Raw genomic sequence first — 27,766 nt, forward strand, 5'->3', positions numbered from 1 at the left:
CATCTCTGAAGACGCGATGCTCATAGTCTATCTATTTCGTATTCAGTTTATTTTACTGTGTTTTGTGCCGCCCAACCTAAGGTTCATCAAATAGTAAGTTTGTTCACAGAGTATTCCAGTTTTCTCTTTTTAATTCCCATCTATTTATTTGTATATGTATATATATTAAAGTATCCTTTTTACCAACGAGGGTTTATCTGGACTGGACCTACGGTTTAACGTGGGCTCCGAATCACGGTCCTCGACATTAAGCTTACCGACTGGCGAGTAATCAACTTAGAAATCATCTCAGAAGACATCCAGCCTAGTTAGTGGCGTGACTAGGATGGTTATTCCCCATCGGATTTTCCACTGTTGCCTATAAAGACATTTATAACTACAATCACAAACATAAAGTACATTCATGCCGCAGCAGGATTCAAACTCGCGACTATCGCAACAGTAGCGACCGTCCTGTCGCCTTAATCACTGCGCTACAATAGATTGTCGCCAAACCAATATGGTAGTCATAATACTTTTTCATTCAATAACGACCAAGTAGACCATACATGTTGAAAGACTCAAAAACTCAAATTCTCAAAGAACTTCCAGACAGGCTTAACAGTTAATTAATCAACAGTTTCTAAAAGTTTGTGTGCAATGAGAGAAATCAAAATAAAAAAGGAAAATAGCTACCACACGATTTGACTGAAGATGGTATGTTTAAACATTCTTTAAATATCGCTGGTTCACTGCTTGCCAGACAAAATTGTAGAGTTTTCCAAAGCGCATTGTAACTAGCAGTGAGAAGTGGATCTACAATGATAATCCTAAATGCTAGAAATCAAGGATTAATCCAGGAGAACGATCCACATCGATACCTAAGCGAAATATTCATGGCAATTAAGTCTTGCTAAACAAATTGTAGGATCAGCAAAATTTAGCGCTAAAACTGAATGAAACACTTACTGTAGATGCCTACCGACGTCAAATGAATATGAATATAATAATTGAATATATAAGCAACGTATAGTTGCAAAAAAAGACAACAACAACGAGGAACAAACGCAAAATCAATCTGTTGCATGACAACGCTCGATCATACATTGCAAAACTTGTGAAGAGTACAGTATTGTACCATAGTATACAAATACCCATATATCTTTGATAGGTCACACTAATTCTCAAGAATTCACCACATTTTTGGTAAATCGCAATCTTTTTTTATTATACGCCGTATTACTACACATCAACTTGCATATAGCCTCTACAAAGAAGTTTTGAACATACGTTATTTAAATTTGTGACGTCAAAACGTCGCAATGTTGCCGTACGGCTTTGACATACAACAAATTCTAATCTAAGTAAAATAATTAAACAAAAATACTGTTATCAAATATAATTTATTTTTACATTATGGCAGATCTAATGTATATATTATAGAAGAACTTAAAACTACAATTAAGTACACAGTTATAATAGCTTGTAGGTTAGTGTCGTGATTGATTATTTATTTAGATCGAACACTTTTCCATACCACCTATGAGTTCTAGGTGTTAATTTTATGTAGTTGTATCCGCTGGGGGCCTAATCCACCTAATTAACAATTTTATATCCAAGTAATAGATTTTACTTTCATTAAAGGGCATATATACCTTTTACCTTTAATTCTTGTGTCCTTCGGTACAGTGTTTCCTTGTAAAGAAATTTTGATAACACTGTATTTCTCCTTAGTTTATCTTGTTAACACCTGTATACAACTTTCTTGATAAAACTAGATTTCGTTCTCCTTAAACATTTGCAATATCTGCAAAACAGCTTACTATTCCTTCTCTAATGGGATATTTTAACTAAAGGCTCATGTATATTCTGAATAATTACAGACATCTATTTGCACATACATTTTTTACACTCTACAATAACATTTCCTACAGTTATCATATATTAATTGATATATATAATATAAGTATATACCTTTAGTTGTTTACACTTCCATCCTGTCCTGTCTTAGAAATTGGCAGCATATCATATTCAGAAAGATTCATTCAAGTGTATAACCAAGCTGTTAATCAAATATATCTAATATTTGTTCACAATTCCATTATTTCTCAATGTCTTCTTCAATGTATCTGATCTAGTTCATCCAAAACGAAGGTGTTATTAACCATTCCTGTCTCCAACATGAAGAACAATATACCTGCAATGAATTATTGATAAATGTTATCACTAGTAGAATCTAACAAATTGTCATTCCAACGTTTACCTTTTTCCATTGACCATTGGCTATATTGGTCCCTTTCTTAAATATCCATGTTTCATTTAATTACATAAATTGAAATCAGTCTTCCTTAATTTTATTATATGCTTTTAAGCTTTTGTATTATTGGAATTGTATTGTAAAAATAATCACTGTTTTTACACATTTCATATATTTAATCTCTAATAAAGCTAACATCAAGCTGATCTTGATTGGTCGCCCTCTTCACATGAGGACGGTGAATTCAAAATTATATTTTTATTTTTGTGATATTTCATTGACCGTGTGCATCCCAATATTCAATGCAGCTACAACAAGCTAAACAATAAGTTCAAGAAAAATCACAGCAAATTAATATTTAACAGTAAAAATATTTACCTAACGAATTTTACTGGCAAGAGGGGGCCTCCATGATCTCATTCCGGTTCAAAAAAACTGAGACGCAATCTGAGTAATAATAAGCAGCGATTTGAAATTTATCAAAACAATCAAAGCATTAATTCAACGTTTACCGATTTATAACCTCTTAACACTATTGGTTCGAAGAATTTTAAATATGACGGCAACCGGACGACTTTGGTTACACGTTCGAACTTATCAGACAGCATTGTGTCTCCTTTTAACCAGAATAAAATGAGAAGGAAAATATTGTCTCATTCCAAAACGAATTTACAAATTGCGGCAGGCAATAGATTAAACATATTGATGACGTATGTTCAAAACTTCTTTGGATAGACTATACTTTAATCTTAAATTTAGCTTAAATGGTCTAACTTAGATTAAATTTAGAAAAGATTTAGAAATTAATTTGTAAGTTAAGATTATACTAAACATATCTAGCGTATAATATAATTTTAAGAAATCATTTGTAAAACACCTAATAGTAGTTTGTCGGGATCCAGGAATAAAGAAACACCCTACCTTATGTGATTTATTTATGGGTGGGACAGCGGGAAGGGCACGCCTCACTTCCGTCGTTTCTATTGAGAAGAAACAAGTTATACAGGCGTAAATATTTGAATGCACGTGTTGCCATATATTTGAATAAAATAATACTATTGTGGCAGCGATAACATAATAGATTAATCCAAAACCAATTCTATTAAGAATAGCATTCACTATCAGAAATTACATTAACATAGAAAATATGTTCACAGTAGGTAGTGCGATATAAATTTGACCTAGTTGAATGTCATTAAATTATTGATAAAACCTATAAATGTCGAAATATAACTTTAAACCATTTCTTACGTAGGCATGTAGGTTGAAGACACCAGATGACCATGAAGAGTAAATACAGTTTGGGTATTTTCCTAACTTTAATGGTAACTATTCTCATTATAAAATCAGAAAATGCAAGTCCTTTTGAAGCTCAGATCAGTAAGTGAATAGAATTTTTTTATTGTTATGTAACTTTATAAGATCAGTATATTCTATATTCTCTTTATAAGAGCACTTCATTCTATCAGTGGTTCACTATATTAGCTTGGGTTTACATTACATCAGAAACCTTACTTTATTAATTTTTTAATTGATGGGTTTACAATTCATGTTATAACTCATGCTATTAAATGCTTCCAATCTAAAGATACTGTTTAATATATCTATTTTATGATTATCTTTGAACATCTTTATTAGATATGCTTAGTACAATCTTAATATTATAAATTGATTAATTACTACATTTCATTTGTACTTGGATTAATTCACAAGCAAGACGAGTGCGAGATAAATACATCAATATGTATTCCTCAATTATAAAATTATAATCACTAAAGCTATAGTTTACACTAAAGGTATATATGTATAAAAGTATTTATATAAGTTCGTATGTTTTGGTTCGCTTCAATCTTCTGATATCCTGCGCGCTGTAGTTGTATCGCTTCCACGGTTGTATGAAGGCGAAGGCGAAATCTTGGATAACTTCGCAAATCCATTTTATTTCCAGGTCATCGTGCAGTTCTTCGTTGATTACGCAGCGATAGGCATTGGTAATTAATCAAAGCATTTTGTTTTGACAGCGTTGGATGACTAGTTGATTTGAATTTTTAGTGCAACCCCATGTTTGCACCCCATAGGTCCAAATTGGCTTTATGATTGTATGATAAATCAGTCTATTTGATTTTAGATAAAGTTAATAGTATCTTCCAACTAACCAGTATAATTGTTTTATTTTGGTTTTAATGTGTTTTGCTTTTTGTCTAATATGATGTTGGTATATCTATTAGCGATATTTCTAAAACGGAAATAGTAAAATAGGCGTTTTATCTGAATGACGCTGCCTTCTTTCTATGCTCTCGATCATCCAAATACATGCATCTCAAACAAACTCTCTCCAACTGATCAAAGAACTGAAAAAAGTCAGACTCAAATTTTTGAAGCTCCAAATTAATTTTCTATCTAAGAATCAAATCAATTAAAAAGCCTTGGTTATGGTTCGCAAGGTGGTGTCAGTTCACCAAACAGACTAACTACAAAAAATTGCAACTATTCCAAAATAAGATGTTTTTAAATGTTCAATAGTATGTCAGAATCATACGTGGAGACTTTGGGGGCCATTAATCCCTGAACTCATAAGCACAATGACCAAAAAGGTCATCCAATTTCCGAAGTATATAATATTTTAATCCCATCCATTTCCTCTCTGCTGCCCTAACGTCATACTTCACAATTAGGAACAGTATACTATTTAATAATTAAGAAAGTTCTTCATAATATTGCCCAAGTATCTTGTCCAGAAATTAACAAGCTTCTTAACCTATCCCTTGAATTTCTTTTTCCTATGGTGACTGTAATCGCTGTACGCTGGCTCATAAGATCGCTATCAAGATATTCTCTTGTAGTGACTAGTAGTAACCTGGCAGCCTCCATATCTCCGTTCCGTCGTAAAAATGTCTTCATTAAAACTTTCTCCATGGCCATCAGCGTAGTTATTTTTGTTTCACGTTAAAAGCAAAAAAAATATCCCTTATCTCTGAAAGATAATAGCAGTTACATCAACCCAGTACCAATACTATGAAATTCACCATTATAGCAACAATATCACACAAAGTAATACAAGTAAATTTAAATCAGTTCGAGAAATTGTATTTTTACATTTAACGGATTTGGCGTTGCCCTAATCGGTTCATTTTATAGTGAGTTGTTCAATTCGACAGATGAAAATATATGAAATTAGGCGATATTTGATGATTTCCATTATGGGGAATGTAACGCAACACATTATCCAATAATTCTCCAGTGAAACTAAAAATTCAGATTCATTATAATCAAATCGAAATTTAATCAGCAATAATTCCGACATTCCTTTAATTTTTCAATGCCCTTGCCTATGATAATAATCTACCTTTGCCCTCAAAACAAGCTAGAGTTTCGGTAATAAGTTCAATTGTGCCAAATTCCTTTTCCAGAAATATTTTGAAATCTATAAAGAGCCAAACCATCGGGAAAACAATTAGATGTCTAATTAATTCAATTGAATTATTGTTTTTATTATCTAATTTCCGATGTTTCAATTTCACTTCTTTATTCAGACTTATAATAATGGATCAGTGTTTCATCAGAGTACTCTGAACCATCACCGCGTTGTTGTTTTTGGATTCGAAAGGAACTTACCGATCAAATTTGTACGTAAAGTTATAAACACACACAACCAAGCATACCTAAAAAGTCCTCCTACTGTTGCGATAATCGCGGGTTCGAATTCTGCTGGGGTGTGAATGTAGTGTATGTATATGAATGTCAATCACACCAGTAACCAGGGTACTTAACACCGGATGTCTTCTGGGATGGTCTCTAAGTTGGTTAGTAGGTCCAGTCCAGATAAACCCTCATTGGTAAAAAAGAGACTTTAACATATATTTTTAAAAAAATCTAAAGAGGCCCGACATAAAATGTATCAACAGTGGGATCAAACAGCCAATCCTACTAAAACTACTACTAAAACATAGTACGTTTTTATAACCTTAAAACATCAGCCATTTCAATCAAATTTGCTTTTTAGATGCTGCAAAACTATAGTATGAATTTAATGTTTTCTAAACAACCCCTAATTCTAAGCAACCAGAGCGTTGAACACTCAGCGTTTAAATTCAGCTTTTCAGCCGAAAATAGTTGATATTGTTCGAATTAGCAAGAACTTCTGTAACCTATAAAGTAACAGGTGGAATATTACTAAATTTTAACGAGAATCATTTGAAGGCTAGTACTATCCAGAAATCGCATGGATCGACCAACATCAGATTGGATACTTTTTGAGTGTTTTTTTTTAACAGTTTTAATTCTATTTTCGTTTTCGTTTGAATACTTTTAATGTTTAATAATTTAAAACTAACCATAATATAATGAAATGTTAAAAAATAATATAAAATCTAAATTAGTCATTTATTCAACGAATTTCTAAAAAAATAGTTTAATACTCATTCTTACGTTGTCTTGATTCATAAAATAATAGAAAAACCTTACTTCTGCTAATATCGTTAGGTATTTTCTATGCAACAGCATAATTTATATTTCTGGAAATTTATTATTTTAATATTAATTATTCTTATTAAGCTTAATTATTTATGATTCACTTGTAATATATATGCGCTAAGGAGCTAGTTTAGTTATGTTCATACTAATATCAATTTTCGGCAATACTTTAAATAAAAATAAAACTTTAAAAACTGTAATTCTTTCAACGAATTTGTTTCATTATACGATTCTCAATTATTTTCAATGTTAAAAATGGCTTGTAAACAAGACAGACCGAAATTAAATGTTGGAAATACTCTTAAGAAAGATGCAGTATTAAAATGGCGTCGATTTTTTCTTCTACTACTACCGGATAGATGGTGAACAAATGAAATGTATTTAATCAATATTTTTAATACTATTAAAATCTTTCTTACACAAACACCGACCAAAAAAAAATTATATAGTCAATTTCTACCATTTTTTCAGATAAAAAAACAAATATGAGAAAGAAAACATTAGTTTTTGTGATATACGATAGATGAAAGATTTTCCTCTTAAAGAAAACGAAGTTTATGTAATTGTTCTTATTTATTTATATTCTAAATTGTTAAAAAACATCTACCTTTTGATAAGATACTACTGCTGTATCCTTGACTTTAGAAGTTCCGCTTTCTACTATGATTTCGAAATCAAGATCTAGAATAAGATCACATAACTCTGATTGGCGCCATGTGTTTCGCCATATGTTCCTTCAAATTCTTGTTCACTGGATAATAATAATTGGAGGCTTATTAATTTTTTCTTCTACTACATTGTCTTCGTTTCAATCGTAAATTCGAGATGGAATGAGAACTAGAAAAATGTCTGAATATGTTGCGTTTTATTGACAATCTTGCTTGTACAGATGGAGTCATGCAAAAATAGTAGACATTTTCAAAGTCAGAGTCAAGTTCTCGCCATACCAAATGCATGACCAAAAACCATGGCCTGTTTTTAGTAGATTGTTTAAATCGGTCAATCTGCCATACACTGGGCAATAAGTATTTCTTATGATAATTATTATACACATATAGAAAACCACTCCAGTAAATAATTGAACAATTTTTGATTATCCCACCACATAAACAATCGCATATTGCTCATGTGAAGAGATTACTGAACCACATGCCATATATAACGTGTTATTGTACAGTATCAAAACACAATTTCAATAACTGTCATCACAATTTCAGTATCTCACATCTATCCATTGCTTAGTCTTTCGAAGTGACCAAATCAATCAATCTTTTTTCATCACATATAAACAAACTAATAAATGGATTAACTTGGTACTTAATAGTCAAATAATTAAGGCTTATATTTATCCACTTTTTAAACAGAGTTCATCATACTTATACGTTTTCTCACAACTGTTACATTTTAGTTTAGTGCAATATCATTTATGGACGCCACTAGAAGCAGTAATCCACGTAGCCAAAATCGAATTCCAAACAAATTAAAGCATAATAACTAAGATTTGCTTACAGTACCCCATAATTGTATTTAGTAGGAACATAATTTACCGCATTTATGTGACCATGACATATCCTGGTCAGCACATATCAAAATAATATGAACTAACAATCTTTAGAAGAATTATCTAATTACGTTTCTAAGAGAATAACATTATTTTATCACAAATATTATAATTGTTGGCTGAATTTATATATTTTCGCGGCATAATTAAGATTAATAAGAATAACACATTTTTTTCTCTAAGCAGAAAACGAATTTCTCACAAACTGAAAACGTAGAATATAAAATATTACTTGTATCTCTAAAACTAAAGCTAATCAGTACATTTGAACTCAATTCATTAGATGAAAATACGTGAGAACAGGCTATTTTGGAGCCCGAAATATTTTTACGGTTAGACAGTGTAATCTACCCACGATATTAGCAATCTCTCAATATGGCTTGAACAACTTCTGATACAAATAAAATAGTAAAATCAGCTTTTAACATTGCAACAGATTTTACAATCCCGCATCGTTAATCGATCTGACAAAGAACAGTTACAATACCATGTATCAGCTCGATTCTGGAATACCCACGTCATCTCCGTCACCATTAATTAAAAATCGCATTTCTGCGATATCTGTATTATACAATTCAAATGACACTTAAGCGTTTGATCAACGGAAACATATACACCACCGACTGAACGAGAAAATTTACCAGATTCATGTTACATGTGAAGCAAAGTGAACGCAGCGAAAAGCAAACATGAGAACTTTGTGCGCCGTTTTGGTTTTTATGGCGGTTTGTCTCGTTAACGGACACTGTTTGGATTTCAAGGATCAACTGGGTAAGTAGCCGAAATATTCGACGCCATAATCGGAAAATTCTTCACGTGTTTTTATTGCGGTACAAAACGGGAAAACGACGCTGTGGTACATGGTCACTACCTTTCACGCCTATAGAACGGTATTATGTTGATATCAGTCGATTAATTTACCCGACAGACCAACCGTGACATGTTGTGTATCGAATTTTCTTTTCAGTCAGTGTCGAAGATGATACGAACGTTTACCAATTAGTACAAACCTTCGGAATCATTACATTATTATAAGGAAAAAAGCTATGTTCAATGTTCAGTTGCTATAATCGACCTAGTCGTTCAAGGACTGTTTGTTTCTGTATCAGCGATTTTTTTTCTATTCTAATTACACCGCATTACGCGTTATTTATAATTGCTATAAAATCGTTTCATTACCAGATAAATGTATAAGTTATTCACGATTTATTTATTCCGATTTTGCAGTCGGTCAGCGGTATTGCAATTACAATACTCGGAAATATAAACTATATGAAGAAAAATCAGGTAATACATAAAGAGTTTGAAGTAGAAAGGTACAGAGTGTATCGATGTATCGAAAACAAATCAGTGCTGCTACAGAAATTCATGAAATACTTTAATCAATAAAAATTAGGTGCTCACATGATTAATTAGCATATGTTAATTATATAATAATGCATATTTTAATTAGCAATATCCCTTGGTGAAAATGCAAAGTATTTTCTATATATATATATTAATCGGCTTGGCACGGTTAAAGCTTATACAAAGAATTTTTGGGCCTAACATTTTTGTGTAGTATGCACTATAGATAAATCAGCTCCAATAAAATGAAATAAGCCCAAACCAAGCAACTAAGAATAGCCCTCAGATCGATGACACAAAATATATAAACAAACATTTTAGGCTGCCAACTCCAACTCTTATACGGTAAATTATTCGCCGATTCTATTGTACATTCATCAACTACGGACGCGTACTTTTTACAATAAAAATCTGGCAACGTTTTGGCAAACAATTTTGAATTGGAATACTAATCCCTAAATTTTACATTTTACATATGAAAGCCATAAAAGGCAAATTAAAAATAACCTATATTAAGAGAGGGAGATCGAATAATGCAGTAAATAACCAAAGAACTATGCAATTTCATGTTAAAATTTAGGTAAATAAATTATTCTTTTAATCAGTTTGGTGTATAGGCCATTCTCTTGTACATTTATCAACTACGGACGCGTAATTTTTATAAAAAAAATCTGGCAACGCTGCCCCTCAAAATGCTGGCATGCAATTTTGAATCGGAAAACTAATCCCTAAATTTTACATTTTACATATGAAAGCCATAAAAGGCAAATTAAAAATAACCTATATCAAGGGAGAGACTGAATAATGAAATAAATAACCAAAGAACTATGCAATTTTATGTTAAAATGTAGGTAAAGAAATTATTCTTTTAGTCAGTTTGGTGTATAGCCGATTCTCTTGTACATTTATCAACCACGGACGCGTATTTTTACAAAAAAATCTGGCAACGCTGTACCTCAAAATGCTGGCATGCAATTTTGAATCGGAAAACTAATCCCTAAATTTTACATTTTACATATGAAAGCCATAGAAGGCAAATTAAAAATAACTTATATCAAGGGAGAGACCGAATAATGCAATAAATAACCAAAGAACTATGCAATTTTATGTTAAAATTTAGGTAAAGAAATTATTCTTTAAATCATTTTGGTGTACAGCCGATCCGGTTGTACAAAAAAAATCTGGCAACGCTGTACATGTACAACATGTTTACATATGAAAGCCACAGAAGGCAAATTAAAAATAATATCAAGAATGCGACCGAAGAATCTTCCATTCTTAAAAAAAGATGCAATTTTGTTTAAAAATTTAGATAAAGAATTTATTCTTTTAGTAGGCGTGGTGTATTTATTGATTTTGCAATATATATTTTTGGTTAGAAATATTGATAAAAGATAAAGATTATACGATTACAGAACTGGAGTAACGAAAGTATGCAGCTGTTAAAATTATATTAACCGCATAATTTGCATAAATGGAACACATAGGACAAGTAGAAACATTGGTAAATGTTATAGTGTTTGTGGATTAATGTTATAAGATATATAACAATATGACATTTTATTGTCTAAACCTTGTATCAATTATTTTAATTATTTACTTTTTAGGCCTAACTTATGTAAAATCGATAATTAATTTACTGATTTTAAATAATAATAATTCCTTTAATATACATTTCTAAACGTAAAATATAAATTGCCTAATTCTGTTCGTTGTTTTAACATCAACAGCATAACATCTAAGCTTATTTTTTATAATTGTCTACCCCAAAAATGTATAAGCCACTGAGCAATATTAGTATATATTGTTCTAGTATAATTTATTAGATCCAGCGGAAACTACAACATAAAATAATTGAAACAGAATTAATTAAATCATATAAATACAATTAAATAAAATGACAACTAAGAAATTAATTTTTATTTAAACAGGATTAGATGACACACACAGCGGTTTTTACTAACACGGCCGCAATTTTAGTTACAATACAGTAAAGCCACAATTTAAAAGAATTAACCAACTCGTATCTCCTGGAATAATTTTACCATAAATCAAATGAAACATCTGCCACACCAGTCTACTTGAATATCATTGCGACTAATTACTATTAATGATATTTACCCTTTTGTCTAGTCATCTCCGAAATTTCTTCGGTATCTCTGATAGGAACTGATCTACTTTCAATATATTACACTATATCATTAATTATTCAAAATCTTATGTTGTATATCTGATTATTTATTTATTTTATTTAAATAATAAGTTTTTCGATCAACTATACAGAATTCGCGAGCTTATTAGGCATATATTCTGATGATTTTATCAGTATATATTAACGTATTTTCTCATCACTTTTCAGAACTTTTTCCCATCTTTCTGTTGGTAATGTCTATTTGGCTGCTATTCATTTTCGTAAATTCTTAGCTTTTCGAAAGTGTGTACTATGCAAACCGTACTGCGTCGACCTGACCAAGTGGTAATCAGAAGACGCTATGTCTAGTGAATACGCTAAATGCGGCAAAACTACCTGCTGCAACAGTATATTCTTCCCAACCTATGCAACATGTTGCATTGTCATGCAAGAGGATGACTTTGTAGCTATTACTCGCTACCGTTTATCATTTTTCTAACAATACGTTGTTCATTTTTTAAAATTGATATCAGTGGACATCTACAGTCACAGTTTCATTCGGCTTTACTACACCTTATCGCAACATACGACTTTATGACTATGAATATTCCGCTTTAGTGTCGATGGGTGACTCTCCAGGACAAAACCATGATTTTTTGCGTCAGAGAATGTCGTATTAGATATACTTTTCATTAGCCAGTCTCAATACGTCACAAAAAACTTTTTACCTGATTAGGTTCGAAGTAGAATTTTCAGTTAATTTGAGTGGTAGTCAATTTAGCCATCCTTTTAGATCCTTTCAACTAAAAGAACGTCAGCAAATAGCTGACTAATCAACTGTTAAGTTGTTTAAAAATTGTTTGAGAATATAAGCTCGGTTTTCGTCCAATAAGGCCGTTCGTTGTTATCGAAATAGAAATCTTATGGCCGCTTTACCATAAGTTTGTAAAATTGTTTGATGGGCTTCGATAGCCCATTTATTCTCATCAAAGAACAAAATTAAAGAATGTCGAAAACGAAATTTTGAGTGTTCCATGACTAACATCTTTATACGATGAATAACCGTAATAGTATTAATAGAAAACTGTAATTTTTACAGAGAAATTTTAAAATCAACGAATTTAATGATTTTGGTTAAGAATTGTTTACATTAACATCTAATATCAGCTGAAATGCATATTTAATATTAGAACCAACGTTAGTGAAAACAAAATATTTTTAACAAAAAAAATGAACCGACTTCAAAAAATAAGGAATTCGGTGAAAATAAAAAAATAATCAAAACTTAGATTTTAACAACAATTTAAAATAAAATATGCACATAATAATCGTTGTAATAACTAAATAAAAATAAACAAAAACCTTATTTAACCTATCTACTACATGTATTTTATAGTCACAGAGAAATAGAAATTTTGGAGAAATGTTTCGCGACGTCTAACATGTAGATGTCGCTACTTTTAACTTATTACTTAATTTAATCGCTAGGCTATAAGCTGCGACGGAATTTGATTGATTGATTCACTCACTCATAGTGCGTTTAGATATTAAATTATTCGGTCATTAGTATATATAAGTCGGTAGTACAAAAAGTAAAGTGAATTATTGATCTGTGTTGTGTATCCGGATGCATAAATAGTAAAGAAATGCAGAATCGTTTTCGTTCGAAGATATATTTGGATGTCATTAAACAATGGTTGATAATGTTAAAAATCCCAAACTGAATGAATTAAATATCAAAGAAATTTATGATCGTTACATCATGTTTTGTTGTTGTAAGTTGAGGTAAGTTTATTCATATATACTCAAACATCAAATATTGTTTTTTTTTAATTTTAGAAATTAATCCCCTTTCGAAAGAAGCTATGCAAACGGGTATATACTTTTTTTCTTGGATCGATAGTTGCAGCTTCAATAAAATAAATAGTAGCTCCTGATTGCAAATATACTAAGAGTAGGTCAACCAATATTCAATACACAAGGATTATTGCTGTAAAATGTTGTTATTGCTCAAGTAAGAACAAATTTGTTAAAGTGGCATCAATTTAATAACTACCTTGAGGGGTTCTTTTCATTAAAGAAAAAAAATTTAATTATCCATATAAATATATTAGCTTAAGGCTATTTAATCAAGATAGTTTTTTTGGATCCGGCTAATGGTTTCAGGAATACACATCCTCGGCTAGTATGTTTTAGCAGTCATTTGAATCGTTTAACATAAATTTTAATTATATGTAATAAGTTACATTTTTTTCATCTCATTGGCCTTTAGGAAAATGTGAAGAGGAAGAACATGAGGGCTCTTTAAATAATTATAATGGCGGGGGATGACTCTTTAACTTCAATTCCAGATGTTCCTATATGAATAGACGAGCCAAGGCACTATCTTATGCCCCAGAGTATTGTTTCATTATACTAGGAGTAGGGCTCTTTTAACCTCTTCTTTTAATTAATTTTAATTTTTAAACTCTTATTTTATTCCGCGATATTACCACGTTGATAATATAACATATTTTTGTGAAATATCTTTAAAAAATGTGAATTCAAAACCCTTTATTTTAATTGTACACTACAATATATATATATATATATATATATATATATATATATATATATATATATATATATATATATATATATATATATATATTGTTATCGATTATATTTATACTTATTTACTTTTACATATATTTATATTTAATTGAATTTTATTTAATAAATTTATTTCAGAAAAAAAAATTGTTTTTTATTTAAATTTCATTGGTCAATTAAACATACCCTCAAGGCTGTCACGTGCCAAGCATTACTAATGAGCCAATCAAATGTGTTCACAGTCAAATATTTTTCTTACAGGTGCCTATAATGGAGATTTAAATTAACCAATCAAATTACTTGAATGGCCAATTATGCGACCTCTGGATGTTGGGTAAAGCAAAACTTTGCGCCAGAGTCCCCTATTGAGTTGAATCTCTATTACTCTATGTTTATAGTCTACTACTTAATACCTAACTAAACCTATTTATCTATTTACAATATTATTTTAACTACTACCAACCGATTACTTTGAAGTCGGAGCCGAATCCAAACAGTTATATTAATTTAGATTTGTTTTGTTGGTAATTTAATTTTTTGTGTCGCAAAATTGAATTATTTTTTTATTGTTTGGGATCGGCACCGACTTCTAAGTGATCAATTGTGGATTATTAAAAAGGCCAGGAATGTCTTGTAGATTACCAAAAAATACACATTCTTGCTTATTTAGGGAAGCAGCTTTAGAAATAATCAAATTTAATTGGTGCGCATAATAGGGTACGCCTGCATATTGGCCGCCCATAACTCCATCATAGCTTTGTGCGATATCGAGTGAATATAGAATTAAGAATCTACAACGCTTCAAATTGTTAAAGTGTTTCTGCATCATATTTTTCGGGAATTAGGTAGTTCCAATTGGCTCGTAATCGCAAACATTTCTAAAAATAACTACCAGTTGAGATTTTGAAGCAATCAGAAGAAGAAGAATTGTTTCACCGCCATGATCGCCAAAAATGAAGAAATTATTAATTTCCTCAATTATTTATCCATGACAAACTTCAAACATACTCTGTAACAGATTGTTCTGTATTTCTTTGGAGTTGCCTTCAAATACTGAAGCATTTTTAAGTAATTCAACTTTTCTTCCAATATTAAAAAAAATTTCTTCACATTATTTTAAGACCCCTTCCATAGTCACAGTTACTAATATTGTTATTATTAACTGGTCGAAAATCAGGTAACGTTCCGATACAGATAACCGATATCACGTACGGACCATACGGGGCTTGACTAAATGAAGAGAAATCCACTTTTTTTTGGCCTGGAACCGGATAGGAGAATCCTGTTACGGATACCTGGTCGGGAAGACCCGCAGGAATAAGCGAGTTGGACTGGTTCTGTGGAGACTGCCTCTGGGCTACCCACTAAAGCCCACCCTATCAGCTGATCCAATGACCCTAACTGATACTTCTTACTGTTAGTAAGGAGGGTGCCCGTAACCGGTAACACCTTTAAGAGGCACAAGGGCCAGGCAAGGACGTGGCGTCGTTATCACACCACGCAGCTTGCGGTAGATGAGTTAATCGCTCGCTGGAAAAGGTCGAGACAATTTGGAATTAGAGCACGACGGGGTGGTGTCGGCTGTGATAGAATAAGGCTACGAAAAGCCGAATGAGTTATTGGCCTAAAATTTCGGCCAGCTCGGTAATACATATATTGTCCGAGAGACGAAGAGTGGAGAAATATCTCGAGTAAACCTAAAACCTCTCTAATAAAAACCTTTAAAAAAATATAGACCGTTCTGAAGAACAAAGGGGAAGCGGAGTTCCGCGCGGATGTTTGAAGGAGCTCGCAGAGCCCGATCGTGTAGCCCAGATAAATAATAACGATAACTTGAGCAGATTACCTACCGACAGTAGATCATTCCACTGGTCCACTTTACTTCCGTGGCTAGCACTTCCATTGCAACTTTTTTATCATTTATTCTAACAAGAATTCGCGAATGCTTAGTGGGATTTGCTTTTTGGTAAATAATAGAAAGTATTTTAGTGAGATTACATAATTATTTTCTGAGAGTTCTTCGGTTTCTTTTGGAATCTCTGCAGCACTGCATCTTTTAGGAGCTTTTTTGTTAAAATACCGAAATAGTTAAATGGGAAAACTTCCACATCTTTTCTTGGCTCAAATTTTTAAAGCAATAAGCGTAATAATTTAGAACGTTTGTAAAAATATATTTTTACAACTGTTACAACACAAAAAATGTCTTTGAAGGACAGTTAAGAGACGTTAAAAACTTGTATCACTTTGTCACTCCCATATTAACATATTTTCTTGATTGGCAGTTGGAGTGAAACGTCCTTCTTGGATTTTTCCAGGGTCCCTGGAAGACCAGTTCGCCAGGCTAGTCGGTCTCACCAAATACAAAAAGATGGACGTTAAAACGGTCGAGGGCTACTTGGACAAACTGACGATCAAAGACGAGTTAAAATCCAGAGCCGCCAATCTGCAGGAACGAGCGATCTGTTTCACCTGCCAAGCACTGATAAGGAAACTGCAAACGCACGCTATAACCGTCGAACTGCTGGGTACCACCATTTGTAGCATCTATTTTACGATACAAACATGGACGATAAATGATTTCTGTAAACAGATAGTGAGAATCAACAAGGTCAGTATTAATTTGTTACAATAATCAAATAGTTTGGGGTTAAAATAGCCGACCTGAGTAAAGTGTTAAGCAGAAACTAGGAGCACTCTCAAGCCAGGCCCAAAATGGAACGCAGCTTGGCGAGGTGACGTAGTGAGTTTTAAATTGATACTGCACTAATAACAACCGAACTGAAATTTGGTTCTGAATCGGTTAAGAGGCAACTGAGAAGTTATATCTAAAAAGAAGAAAGATTCCCGGAGAATTTACTTTAATTAAATAATTTAGCCCTCATGTAGTCTACATGACTTGACGTACAAATCTTGTCGAATCCCTACAGCTTCGACTAATTCTTCAACCATTTTTAAACACTCACTGGGACTTTAGGCAAAAAACTGCGACAAGAACACTGCGTTCCGTAAGACGCCGTTGGCCAAAACTGCGTTAGGGCACGCTGCGAAACAATAATGCGCGCTAGCTATCGTTATTTAAACCGGCAAAATCTCGCCGTGACTCACGCTGCATCACCTCACCAAGCTGCATCCCATTTTGTGCCTGGCCTTAAGCAGAAGCTAGAAGCACTCTTAAGGTTTGTAGAAGATGATTGTTTTTTTACACCTTTTAGAAAGAATATTCTACGCACAGAGTTGGAGATTATTGATAATCAGAATAGGTAATTAAAATAAAAGATTTGATTAGATTTGGTTTTACAAAAATGTAGTTAGTGAGTCTATTAATGTACCTATGGGCTACGTTCTATAGAAATATCGTTCTGCGACTGGCGTCCGCTAACTATGTCAATCTTTAAAATTACACAGTACACTGTACCGTACATCAAATTATCAAGTATCTTGTCAATTGTCATTTTCATTCTCAAGCGGTTATTTTCAACAAATCGACTGCAGTCATAAAAGACTGTCTTGGACATCAGTTAATCCCTTTACGATTATATAATGGAGGATATGAGAAGTAAATCAACATGAAATAAGTTATTTGTTAAGTCGAATAAGACCAAGTATTGAAAGCAATTCCTACAACTTTAGTTTACATTTAGGACGATTGTTACTATAACAAACTTCTAATACTAATATCTGTAAGAACTAAATTAGATCAACTGCAGGATTGCACTTGAGGCATTTTACTGTTACTGCATCACAATGAAAACAGAGCTTAGAACGATATATTTTTCAAACTGAAATAGCTGAAATATAAATGGAGTCATATTAACATCATGCTACCGCAACAGATAAGAGGCGTAGAATTTAAAATCTTACAAATCATACCTCATTATAAAAACATGAAAAAAACATGCCTGAGATTAATAAGAATAGCAGCTATAACAAACAAGATGATGATTGTATTGTTTTTGCGAATAGGGACGGTAATCAACCAGATATATCAAAAATGGAGTCAGAGTTATTAAGCCTCTTAAATGATAAAAGCAAAAACTTTATCATCCTTGAACGCTTTTTAAATTTAAAAAATATTTTCATATATTGTAACACTAGTTTTTACTCATTAGGACGTGGTGAAAGATTGTTCTTCTTTTACTGATTAATAGGCTGGCACTGTATTTTGAATTTCGTATTTTAAATATATGTGAGATAGTTTTTTGTATGATCTACTACGACCCATACTCATCCGCAACATCTCCATTGCCATTTTAAAAATTTTCTCATAAACTTTCGTTTTTCTAACAGTAGATTCACCGAAAACAACATTTAATATATCTAAGACTCTACAGTGCGTTAGATTATTTTTATTACAAAATGTATACATATTATCTGGCCCATATCCATAAAAATTCACTATCAATGCAAAAACACGCATTATTTTGTCAACGGTTTACGAGAGAGCACTCCATTGATATTGCCGAAAATATACAGATACTAAGTCTTACTTGCCAACACAACAACAAAATCGTGCTAATCGAACCAACACAGCTCGCAAAACTTACAAATTCCTATTTGTTTTTGATCCTATCTCATATTATCATTACAATAAGATCAGCAGCTCTAAGAAATTGTAGATATAATATATGTTTGCACTTATTTCAAAATGTAGTTATCCAAAAGTGTAAAATGTCACAAGGAAAACCTTAGTAACTATGCGGCGCCAGTCATTTAAGAATTTTAACGTAACTAAAATCCATAAAATATATATTTTTATATAAAATATATCTAAGATAATACATTTTAAAGGCTCATCTCTCTTACTTTTACAACTCACAACATTCTTAAAACAAATGAAAACGATGACATATTGACCTTGTCATGTCTCTATGACACTGCAAACTCTTAGATCATATTTGTAATATATTTTTGAACAATTATATAAAAAAGGCCAACTTCTAAAAATTAACTACACAAAAATAAGATATGAAGTATCTGAACTTTAGCAAAAATATCTGGACATTTTATGCTTGTATGTCAAAAAGTTTTGTTTTAATTTGATTTATACCTGTTACAGGACTAAATATTTATTATTGTGAAACGTTTTCTGTTTTAACTCTAGCTATTTTTTTATAACAATTTCAGCCTATACTGGAATATATCTTAGCCAACAGTAAAATACTAACACCCGAATATGCCTGTTCCATTCTTTTACAAAACGAAAACTGTTACTACGACCATCCAGCTCTCAAATGGGAAACCATAATTCCTGACGGCGGACCCATTCTGACAACTCAAGTAATTCGCATTACTTGAACATTGGAGCGCGTACAAATACACGTATCTTGTTTCAGAATACAGCAAAATTACCTCCCCGATCTAAGCCGTTAAAAATCCTGCATTTGTCAGACTTCCACATATCGCAAGACTACGAAGTTGGCGGGGTAGCCAATTGCGGATATCCGGTTTGTTGTAAGCGAAATCTTGGAAATCCTATAAAAGGTACCGATGCTGGGACATGGGGCGAATACAACTGTGACATTCCTCCGTGGCTTTATTTGGATGCATTACAATATATTAACAACACACACAAAGTAAGTGAATTCCACTACATATATATTGTATTTATCTAATGAAACAAGATTAATATGTTTAGAAAAATTGATTTATTTTCATATTTAGGAGAATATTGATAAAATAAAACTACAAATTGCAGCAGTCTGCCATGTTAAGTTGAACTAATATAGTCACTTCTATATAAAAGTAACGAATGGGTACAATAATTTGTTAGGAATAATTTTACATTTATTGCACCGAGGAAGTCCAAATCACTTACACACTTTGGAATGGTTCCTGATGTTTGCAGTTTATTTACATAGAAGCGAAGTCACATGACCCTAGCCAGCTTTAGAGCGCGAACTTAAATATTAAAATAGAAAAAGATTTTTTTCCTGAAAACTACTATTTCCTGCAAAAATAATATGCTTTTAGGAAAATACTAAACAAAATTCGTTTAAAATATAAAGAAAATACCTACTTTAATTGTATTAATTTGTTTTAACCTTATAATGACACTGAAGACTAAACATTTTTATATGTAATTACTTCTTTCCTAACTTTAAATTCTATACAAAATATTTCAAGAAAAAGGTACTTGTATACACGCACTTACTACTCTTCTCTGTACAGTTGACAAATGTTAAAATTCATTCTTTTCAGGATTTGGACTTAGTTTATTTTACTGGTGATATAATTGATCACGCCATTTGGAAAGATTCGCATCAAGATAATTCCAACGATATAAGATTTGTATTTGACCACCTAGCCCAATCATTTCCAAATATACCTATCTTGCCAACTTTGGGTAATCATGAATCAGTACCATTAAATATGTAAGTACAATTGAAGTTGACACAGTTATAAATTCACCAGCTAAACATTCAGGTTCCCTCCTCCGAATATTACTGATCAAAAATTGTCTCAAGCTTGGTTATATGAACTGATTGCTGAACTATGGTCCAAATGGTTACCAAATGAAGCCAGATCATCAGTTGCCAAACAGGGTTATTATTCAGTCTTAGCTAATAATAAACTTCGAATAATATCGTTGAACAATAACATCTGTTATATTTATAACTGGTAAGCTCTTCAGTCAGCTTATTAGATAAATATAAAATTTAATAAATACTTACATTGAGATTCCACATTTGGTTTAAAATCATGCATGTTTTAAAATTGTTTATTTTATTTTAGGTGGTTGTTATACGACACGAACTTTTTAAAAGAACAAATTGAATTTTTGAAACGTGAATTAGTAGAAGCGGAAGCTAATGGACAATTTGTCCATATCATCTCTCATGTTTATCCTGGCGAAAAAGAGTGCATTGAACCGTGGGAAGTAAACTATAACTCATTAATTACAAGGTACACATTAAACACAATACGAATAACTAACAAACTTAAAATTTCAATTTTCAGATTCGCCCACATTATTAAAGGACAATTCTTCGGTCACACACACACTGACAGCTTCAAAGTTTTTTACAGTAAAATAGATGGCAGACCTAATAATGTTGGGTACAATGGAGCGAGTTTAACACCTTATCTTAAATATAATCCAAACTACAAGATAATTAGCGTAGATCCCAACACATTTGTACGTACTCTTCTCAAAATAAAAATAACGTCTTTCCTACATTTAACATTTGCAACTCCAACAGAATATTTTAGACGTTGACACATATTACTTTAATTTAACTGAAGCAAACTTACATCCGTATACATCACCCAAATGGATGAAATTATATTCCATAAAAGAAGCATATAATTTCAGTGATTTATCCCCAGATAATTTTGACATTTTTGCGAAACGGTTATCGACAGATAGAAACCTACTTGATGTGTATTGGAGGTAGGTTTCTGTAATTTTTTTTTTAGAAAATAAATGATTTTTAAATTGTTTTATATTAATAAATTTTTATTTACAGTTACATACAATATTTGATAATGTTAAAATAGTTAACAAAACGTGATACGCATTAGACAATTTTATTTTACGTGTTGCCAGCTTTGTAATAAATTCATTAAATTAACGTCGTTCGTGACAAATAATTAATAACAGTTGTTGCTTTTAGGTTTTTTGTCAGAAATGGAGACGCTTCCTTGAAGGACGGTTGTAATGACGAGTGTAGACGAAATTTGTTAGCAAGTATTACAAGAACTGAATCATTAGCCTGACTTATTTACATCTGCTACCAATCATGTGTTCAAAAATAATATGCAATAAAACTATGTTAAACCAAAATTTCAATAATTTAATAACAATAAAAAATATGTACATAATAAATACTATTCCTATAGTGGATCCCAAACAACAGCTTTTACACTGGCAATTTGCTCTTTATTGAGCTGATCTAGGGTAGATATCTACCAATATAAAAAATATTAATAAAAATAAATTATCTGTACATTGAATAACTTACATGTTTTCTTACATAATTAATTAAACTTTCTAAATGTTGAGGAGAAGCATACTCTTTTTGATAAATTCTTCTCCATAAAGCACCAGCCAGAACAATATCATCAGAGTTAATGGCTTCATCGTATGCAACTAGGGCAGCTTGAAATTGTTCAGACAGCTCCTGGGTACTTTTTCTAGTTTCAGAGGGATTTACTGCCTAAAGGTTTGTATATTATATTAAGAAATTACTTTAGCTTAGTTAAAATTGATACTAAATATACATACACCTATTTTTTTCATTCTTTGAGTAGTGTCTGCCCACAGAGCTTCTATAACTCCATTCCTTAGTATTTGTCCACTACTACCATCAGCCATAACTCTAGCTGATAACATCCAAACATGAAGTTCAGTTATTACAAACCATGAATAAAATGTATCAGGCAAAGCAAATTTTTCAAAAAACTTTAAATAGTTTAAATTATCTACAGTATTTTCATATAGCATATAACCGGCTGCTTTTGCTCTCTAAAATACACAAAAAATATCAACATAAAATCTATATCATATATGTGTTTAAGATACATACAAGTGAATCAATTTGAAGAAATGGAATTTTTTTAAGTAACTTAACAATCACACCATCTTCTTTTTGGTCTGTATTAGAACTAGTGTAATGCCTCGTACTACAAATACCTGCAGTTTTAACTAACTCCGGATAATTTAGTGATTTTGAGGTCTTTAAAAAATGTAAATACCTCTGAAATGTTAATAAACATGTAAAATATAAATAAAAAATTAAAGTGCTTCTTACTCCGCCCTGTCGTAAAACAGAAAAAATACGTGTTATATTCATTTTTAATTCAAAACCTCTTTTATATTATACGAAAAACATCTTGGTTCCTTAACCTTAAAATAAATAACCTAAAACCAAACGACTTGCACGATACCATTAATCGAAATAAATCTCTATCATAACGTCAAAAATGAATAAGAGACATCTATTGTCTAAGGTTGGAAAACTTTTTTGGAATATTCTCCGATAGAGTGCTATTAAATATGCCAAGTGACGATCTATAAAGAGGTAAGGAGATTTTGCAAATTTACGATTCATCATTATAAAAATTATTTCACAGATTTGCGTCTTTCGTTTTTGGCAATTTTTCCTGAATATAGTGATATATCACACATGCCGATAACTTTTCGTGCAAATGGGTAATTTGAAGGAGAGACTTCACATATTTTTGACCTTCCTTACCAAAAAACTATCGAAAAGATTGTTTTATATAACATAGAACCTGTTTACTGTTCATGTATTAGCATATCGTAATGTTTAATTTATAAACAAATAGTTTTTTTCAAAATTGATTATTGAAGAAATTATATTACATTTTTGGTTATAAACCCAGGTGAAGTACCAAAAGAACCTAGTCTTTTTAATACTTTTAAATATACTATATACTCTTACCATAGATTATGATATATCTTAACCACTTTTTACTTAATGTTGCTCTAGTGTTAAATAATTTGAAATGAATCATCAAACATATATTATATATAACAAATAAATGATTGTTTCAGAGTCTGCTATTAATACATATGACCAATTTGAAATGGTTAGTCATAAGAATCAGAAGAAGGCGAAAAAGCCTTTGGAAACATCATTGGGCAAAGCTTCAACGAAGTCCACTGAAGATGATCTATCTCACTTACGAAAACCAATTGCTACCAGTATAACTGGAATAAAACAACTTCTATCACTGCTGGAGACAGCTACAATTGAAGTAAGTATATTATGACTAAGTGGATTTTGTTCAGATACACAGGTAACATGATTAATTATTATGTCCATACACACCAAATAAATTTTTAAGTCTATATTGTTTTTTTCAATCTTCTTTAAATTATTCTGTTAATTTCATTTTATCTGCTTGATTTGCTGCTAGAAAATTTATCAAGTAATCAAGAATTTTATTGCTATTAAAAGAGTGTATATTTAGAGTAAATATCTATTCACTAATGTTAATCAATATATGAAACAATTGAAAAATCAATTATTCTTTGTTGTTTTAGGTGAAGAATTTTTTATTATTTGAATGTGATATCATGTATGAGTGTAGAACATGCCGTTCTATTTTTAGGAGCTTGGCCAATTTTATATTACATAAAAGGAATTATTGTAGAGAAGGGTTTAATCAAGCAAGTGATAAAACTATAGATAACTATAATGTAAATATTGCCATTTTATAATTTTTATGTTAATTGATTTACTTGCTTTTGTCTTTAGGAAACTATTGAAAATGCTAAGGAACTCCTTCCAGAAACAACTAAAAAGGCAGAGCCAAGCAGGCCTTTAGACAGAATAATTGAAAAACTTCACCAAAAGGATCAATTAAATGCAAAAGTTAGTCATATATTTACAGCAGATTTAACACATGATGTTGATAATGGAAGAATTAAAAGTATGGATGAAAGAGAAGAACAATCATCTGGTTCTAATAAGATTATTTTGGAGGCCATAGACACAAACAAATCTGGAATGTTCCAGACTGTTTTAAGGGACTCCCCTAGCAAAGTTGAATGTAGAAAAGGGAATTGTATGAAGTCCGAGGTGAGCTACTTGAAATAATTTTTCATTTATTTAAAAAACTATGAGATTAACATGTAAATGTATTTTCTAGAAGTTTTTATTCAATGAAAATACCTTACAATGATATCAATTGGAATTTGGAGTTTTTTCAAGCTTAATCTCGCTAACACTCGAAACTTACTATTACTAATGTCTAGAAACATATTATTGGCGGCATGTTAAAAAAATGTTAGTAACGGCGTAATCATGCGAGATTATCCTATTTTTTATATATATAGAAAGTGTTATATCAGAGTCATTGCTTTCTTGTACTCTAGGTTATGGAAATACATAAAATTTTACAAAACGATGTGCCGGTACTGGATTCCGAAGGAAAAGTATGCGGATTCACTAATAGCAAAACGGAAAAATCATCGACGTATCCAAAGAGTGACATTAGTTGTAGTAAATGTAAACAGAAGTTTGCTACACAGAAATCCCTAACTAATCACATAAAGGTGGGTATTTTGAATTACTTAAATTTCGTTCGTAAAATACTGTAAATAATTAACTATTTCAGTGGCTTTTAAACCTTTATATATATTACTTGTGTTAAACGACTAAAAAATAATATATATTTATTTCAGAGTGTTCATAATCCATCTCGGATAGTGTATGTATGTCCCACTTGTAAAGATACTTTCGCAAATCCTTGGTGCGTCTATCGTCATTTGTTGAGGATTCACCGAATGTCAAATAAACAAGTGAGGCGCTTGCGCGATCAAATACATAACAATGGTATTCGTAGAGATCAAGAATCTTTATTGCAAAAGAAAAAAAGCACTGAACAAGCTCAAGAAAATATTAGCAGCGAAAATCAGGTAAGTATGAATAACTTTTCTCTATTATTAAATGTTATTATGGGTTTTATTTCAGTGGATTAATGATATAGAAGAGGACAACGCTTTTCAAATGTGTGCGGGGTGTGGAAAAAGATTCGAGAGAAAGGCAGCTCTTCATTCCCATTCACAAATGTGCGCGAAACGTCTTGAAGTTTGTAATAGTATTAAAGAAAATGCGAAAAAGAAGGAAGAGGAGGAAGCGGCAATTGAAAAAGCCAAACAAGAGAAGCCAATAAAAGACAAGCCAGCGGTAAAGGGAGCTTCGAAACGAAAATGCAAGAGTACATTTAATAGAAAACTGAAGGATCCTCCTCAGGTTACGGAAGAATCCGGTAATGTAATAGAAGAGAAAAGTGAGGAAACAGTTGAAATCAAAATTGAACAGTTGCAAACAATTGAAAGTGGTCAGTGCGATGGTAGTGTAGTAGAGGAAATAATAACGATAAAAATGGAAAAGGACGATTCAAATATTTCAGGTTTACAAATGGATCAAAATATTATTGTTAATAAGGAAAGTGATTTAGTAGAAAATGAGTTTAAAAATTCTGGTGCAGAAGAAAAGAACAACGATCAACTTCAAGAAGAAATTTCATCAAGTGTTGTTCAAGAAGAAAAACAAACTTATAAAAAAATAGAGAAAACAAACGATTACTGTTGCGACAATGCTACAGAAATTCCACTGGATCGACATGAGTTGATTCAAAGCCCCAAAAATATTGTGTACACAGATATTAATATTGAGGATATCTGTAACAATGCTGAAAACATTACGCAGCAAGATGTTGAAGATACAAATGATGAGCCAGCAAGTGGGGAAATAAGTAACGATGATGTCATTTTTATTGGTGTTGAATCAATTGAAGAACAACGGAGGACTACTAAAAAGAGAAAAAGCTCAGGCGATAATGGAGGGCAATCTGATGTTAATGACGACAATTTTCTGCTTATGGCTACACCATACATGGACCAAGAAAATTTAACCTGTATGCCATGCGTCGCAAATTTCAGAACTTTAAAATTGTTATTGTGGCACATGTCCGCTCATTTCTCATGGTTCAGATATCAGTGCGCGAAATGTTCATTTGTTACCTTCAATAAATACGACTGTTTGAGCCATCTGAGGCGGGAACACAAGGTTATTGAAAATACTGCTTCGACGTTTATTCTGCCGCTTCCAAATTGGAAAACTTTGTTGATGTCGCACGATTTCCGTGTATTGAAAGATTCCAACAGTTTCGGAGGGAAACACACCGATGAAGACATCACAGTGGAGGATGTTCAACTGGTTGAGCCGACGTCGCAGCAAATGGCCGATCTACCCGAACCTGATTCTAGTTTATTTGGTGAATTGGGCAAATTAACGACAGAGGAAAATTTTAAAGACATATCTGAAAAGGAGAATGTAAAAAGGGGAAGATGGGAGCGTCACGGCATCGATCTACAAGATTATAAAGTAGATGATCCACAGAAACTACCGGAACCTTTGGAACTGTGTATGCCTGCTGATGTTTCAGACGTTATACGGACATTAGAAGCAGAAGAACCACTCAAATCGCCAGATCAGCCGGCTCCGTTTTTTGATATATGTGATGAATCAAATGACGATTGGTTACTTTACAAAGATGATGATGACAAAGATGACGATGACCGTAAAGTAAATGCACCACAACGCCCTCCAAGTCCCAAGTCAATGTTTACAAATTTACGGCCCAGTCGAATACGTACCAAGACAAAGATGAATGACGATTTCGTCTATTATGATTAGGATAGTGGAGCACACTCAAAATTCAGTGATATCAGAAGCCTCGTTAATTTCTAACTAAGATTCATGAAAAGTTCATCATCTTGTATATTTTATAAGTATAACTTATTTTCTAGGCTTCTGACCTTAATGTAGAATTACCAATGTTTATAAATAAATTACAGTTCCTACTTGTCGAGTGGAATTAGTATTTTTGTTATTATTTATTTTTAATTATATTGTACATGACATCTAACTTATGATAGTGTTTTAATTAT

At 31.8% G+C, this 27,766-nt stretch overlaps 3 protein-coding genes and 1 long non-coding RNA gene across 7 annotated transcripts; 2 read left to right on the forward strand and 2 right to left on the reverse strand.

Moving 5' to 3' along the window:
- Positions 1 to 1,366: 1,366 nt before the first annotated feature.
- On the reverse strand, positions 1,367 to 1,773 carry LOC143191412 (uncharacterized). Its single transcript, XR_013004498.1, has 2 exons — positions 1,635 to 1,773; positions 1,367 to 1,575 (listed from the first exon to the last, which is right to left on the reverse strand). It is a non-coding gene; the product is annotated as an uncharacterized LOC143191412 (long non-coding RNA).
- A 6,869-nt stretch (positions 1,774 to 8,642) lies between these two features.
- Positions 8,643 to 22,123, forward strand: LOC143191370 (sphingomyelin phosphodiesterase 1). Of its 3 annotated transcripts, XM_076396378.1 has the most exons (11): positions 13,696 to 13,762; positions 14,602 to 14,674; positions 16,656 to 16,948; positions 19,465 to 19,617; positions 19,674 to 19,913; positions 20,539 to 20,711; positions 20,764 to 20,958; positions 21,073 to 21,243; positions 21,298 to 21,475; positions 21,540 to 21,730; positions 21,954 to 22,123. In XM_076396378.1, exons 2-11 carry the CDS (start codon positions 14,668 to 14,670, stop codon positions 22,054 to 22,056), a joined length of 1,704 nt encoding a protein of 567 aa, XP_076252493.1. In that variant the 5' UTR covers positions 13,696 to 13,762; positions 14,602 to 14,667; the 3' UTR covers positions 22,057 to 22,123. The 3 variants fall into 3 exon arrangements, with proteins under 3 accessions (XP_076252483.1, XP_076252475.1, XP_076252493.1); XM_076396368.1 differs by lacking the exons at positions 13,696 to 13,762; positions 14,602 to 14,674 and adding an exon at positions 8,643 to 9,041; XM_076396360.1 differs by lacking the exons at positions 13,696 to 13,762; positions 14,602 to 14,674 and adding an exon at positions 8,830 to 9,041 and having other exon boundaries at positions 16,623 to 16,948.
- LOC143191403 (ubiquinol-cytochrome c reductase complex assembly factor 1) lies at positions 22,113 to 23,242 on the reverse strand. Its single transcript, XM_076396446.1, has 5 exons — positions 23,091 to 23,242; positions 22,866 to 23,036; positions 22,565 to 22,804; positions 22,302 to 22,496; positions 22,113 to 22,245 (listed from the first exon to the last, which is right to left on the reverse strand). The coding sequence occupies exons 1-5, from the start codon at positions 23,130 to 23,132 to the stop codon at positions 22,174 to 22,176; spliced, it is 720 nt and encodes a 239-aa protein (XP_076252561.1). The 5' UTR covers positions 23,133 to 23,242; the 3' UTR covers positions 22,113 to 22,173.
- On the forward strand, positions 23,227 to 27,693 carry LOC143191361 (uncharacterized). Of its 2 annotated transcripts, none has more exons than XM_076396346.1 (7): positions 23,227 to 23,360; positions 23,858 to 24,060; positions 24,350 to 24,505; positions 24,564 to 24,887; positions 25,184 to 25,363; positions 25,493 to 25,726; positions 25,782 to 27,693. In XM_076396346.1, the coding sequence occupies exons 2-7, from the start codon at positions 23,890 to 23,892 to the stop codon at positions 27,510 to 27,512; spliced, it is 2,796 nt and encodes a 931-aa protein (XP_076252461.1). In that variant the 5' UTR covers positions 23,227 to 23,360; positions 23,858 to 23,889; the 3' UTR covers positions 27,513 to 27,693. The 2 variants fall into 2 exon arrangements, with proteins under 2 accessions (XP_076252461.1, XP_076252452.1); XM_076396337.1 differs by lacking the exon at positions 23,227 to 23,360 and adding an exon at positions 23,433 to 23,491.
- Positions 27,694 to 27,766: the final 73 nt, after the last annotated feature.

Source organism: Rhynchophorus ferrugineus, unplaced genomic scaffold, assembly GCF_030347505.1.
Source record: "Rhynchophorus ferrugineus isolate W39M unplaced genomic scaffold, kcgeb_rfMv2 rfM1, whole genome shotgun sequence".
In the NCBI taxonomy this organism is placed as follows: domain Eukaryota; kingdom Metazoa; phylum Arthropoda; class Insecta; order Coleoptera; family Curculionidae; genus Rhynchophorus; species Rhynchophorus ferrugineus.

What these genes read in the sequence shown, in the direction of transcription:
- LOC143191370 (XM_076396360.1), top strand. Translation starts at nt 8,960, where the DNA reads ATGAGAACTTTGTGCGCCGTTTTGGTTTTTATGGCGGTTTGTCTCGTT. An exon ending in ATATTAACAACACACACAAA is followed by an intron (nt 19,914 to 20,538) that starts GTAAGTGAATTC and finishes CATTCTTTTCAG; the next exon opens with GATTTGGACTTAGTTTATTT. An exon ending in CTACTTGATGTGTATTGGAG is followed by an intron (nt 21,731 to 21,953) that starts GTAGGTTTCTGT and finishes TGTTGCTTTTAG; the next exon opens with GTTTTTTGTCAGAAATGGAG.
- LOC143191403 (XM_076396446.1), bottom strand. Translation starts at nt 23,132, where the DNA reads ATGAATATAACACGTATTTTTTCTGTTTTACGACAGGGCGGA. An exon ending in CTGTTTTACGACAGGGCGGA is followed by an intron (nt 23,037 to 23,090) that starts GTAAGAAGCACT and finishes TTAACATTTCAG; the next exon opens with AGGTATTTACATTTTTTAAA. An exon ending in AAAGAATGAAAAAAATAGGT is followed by an intron (nt 22,497 to 22,564) that starts GTATGTATATTT and finishes ACAAACCTTTAG; the next exon opens with GCAGTAAATCCCTCTGAAAC.
- LOC143191361 (XM_076396337.1), top strand. An exon ending in TGGAGACAGCTACAATTGAA is followed by an intron (nt 24,061 to 24,349) that starts GTAAGTATATTA and finishes TTGTTGTTTTAG; the next exon opens with GTGAAGAATTTTTTATTATT. An exon ending in AAACTATAGATAACTATAAT is followed by an intron (nt 24,506 to 24,563) that starts GTAAATATTGCC and finishes TTTTGTCTTTAG; the next exon opens with GAAACTATTGAAAATGCTAA.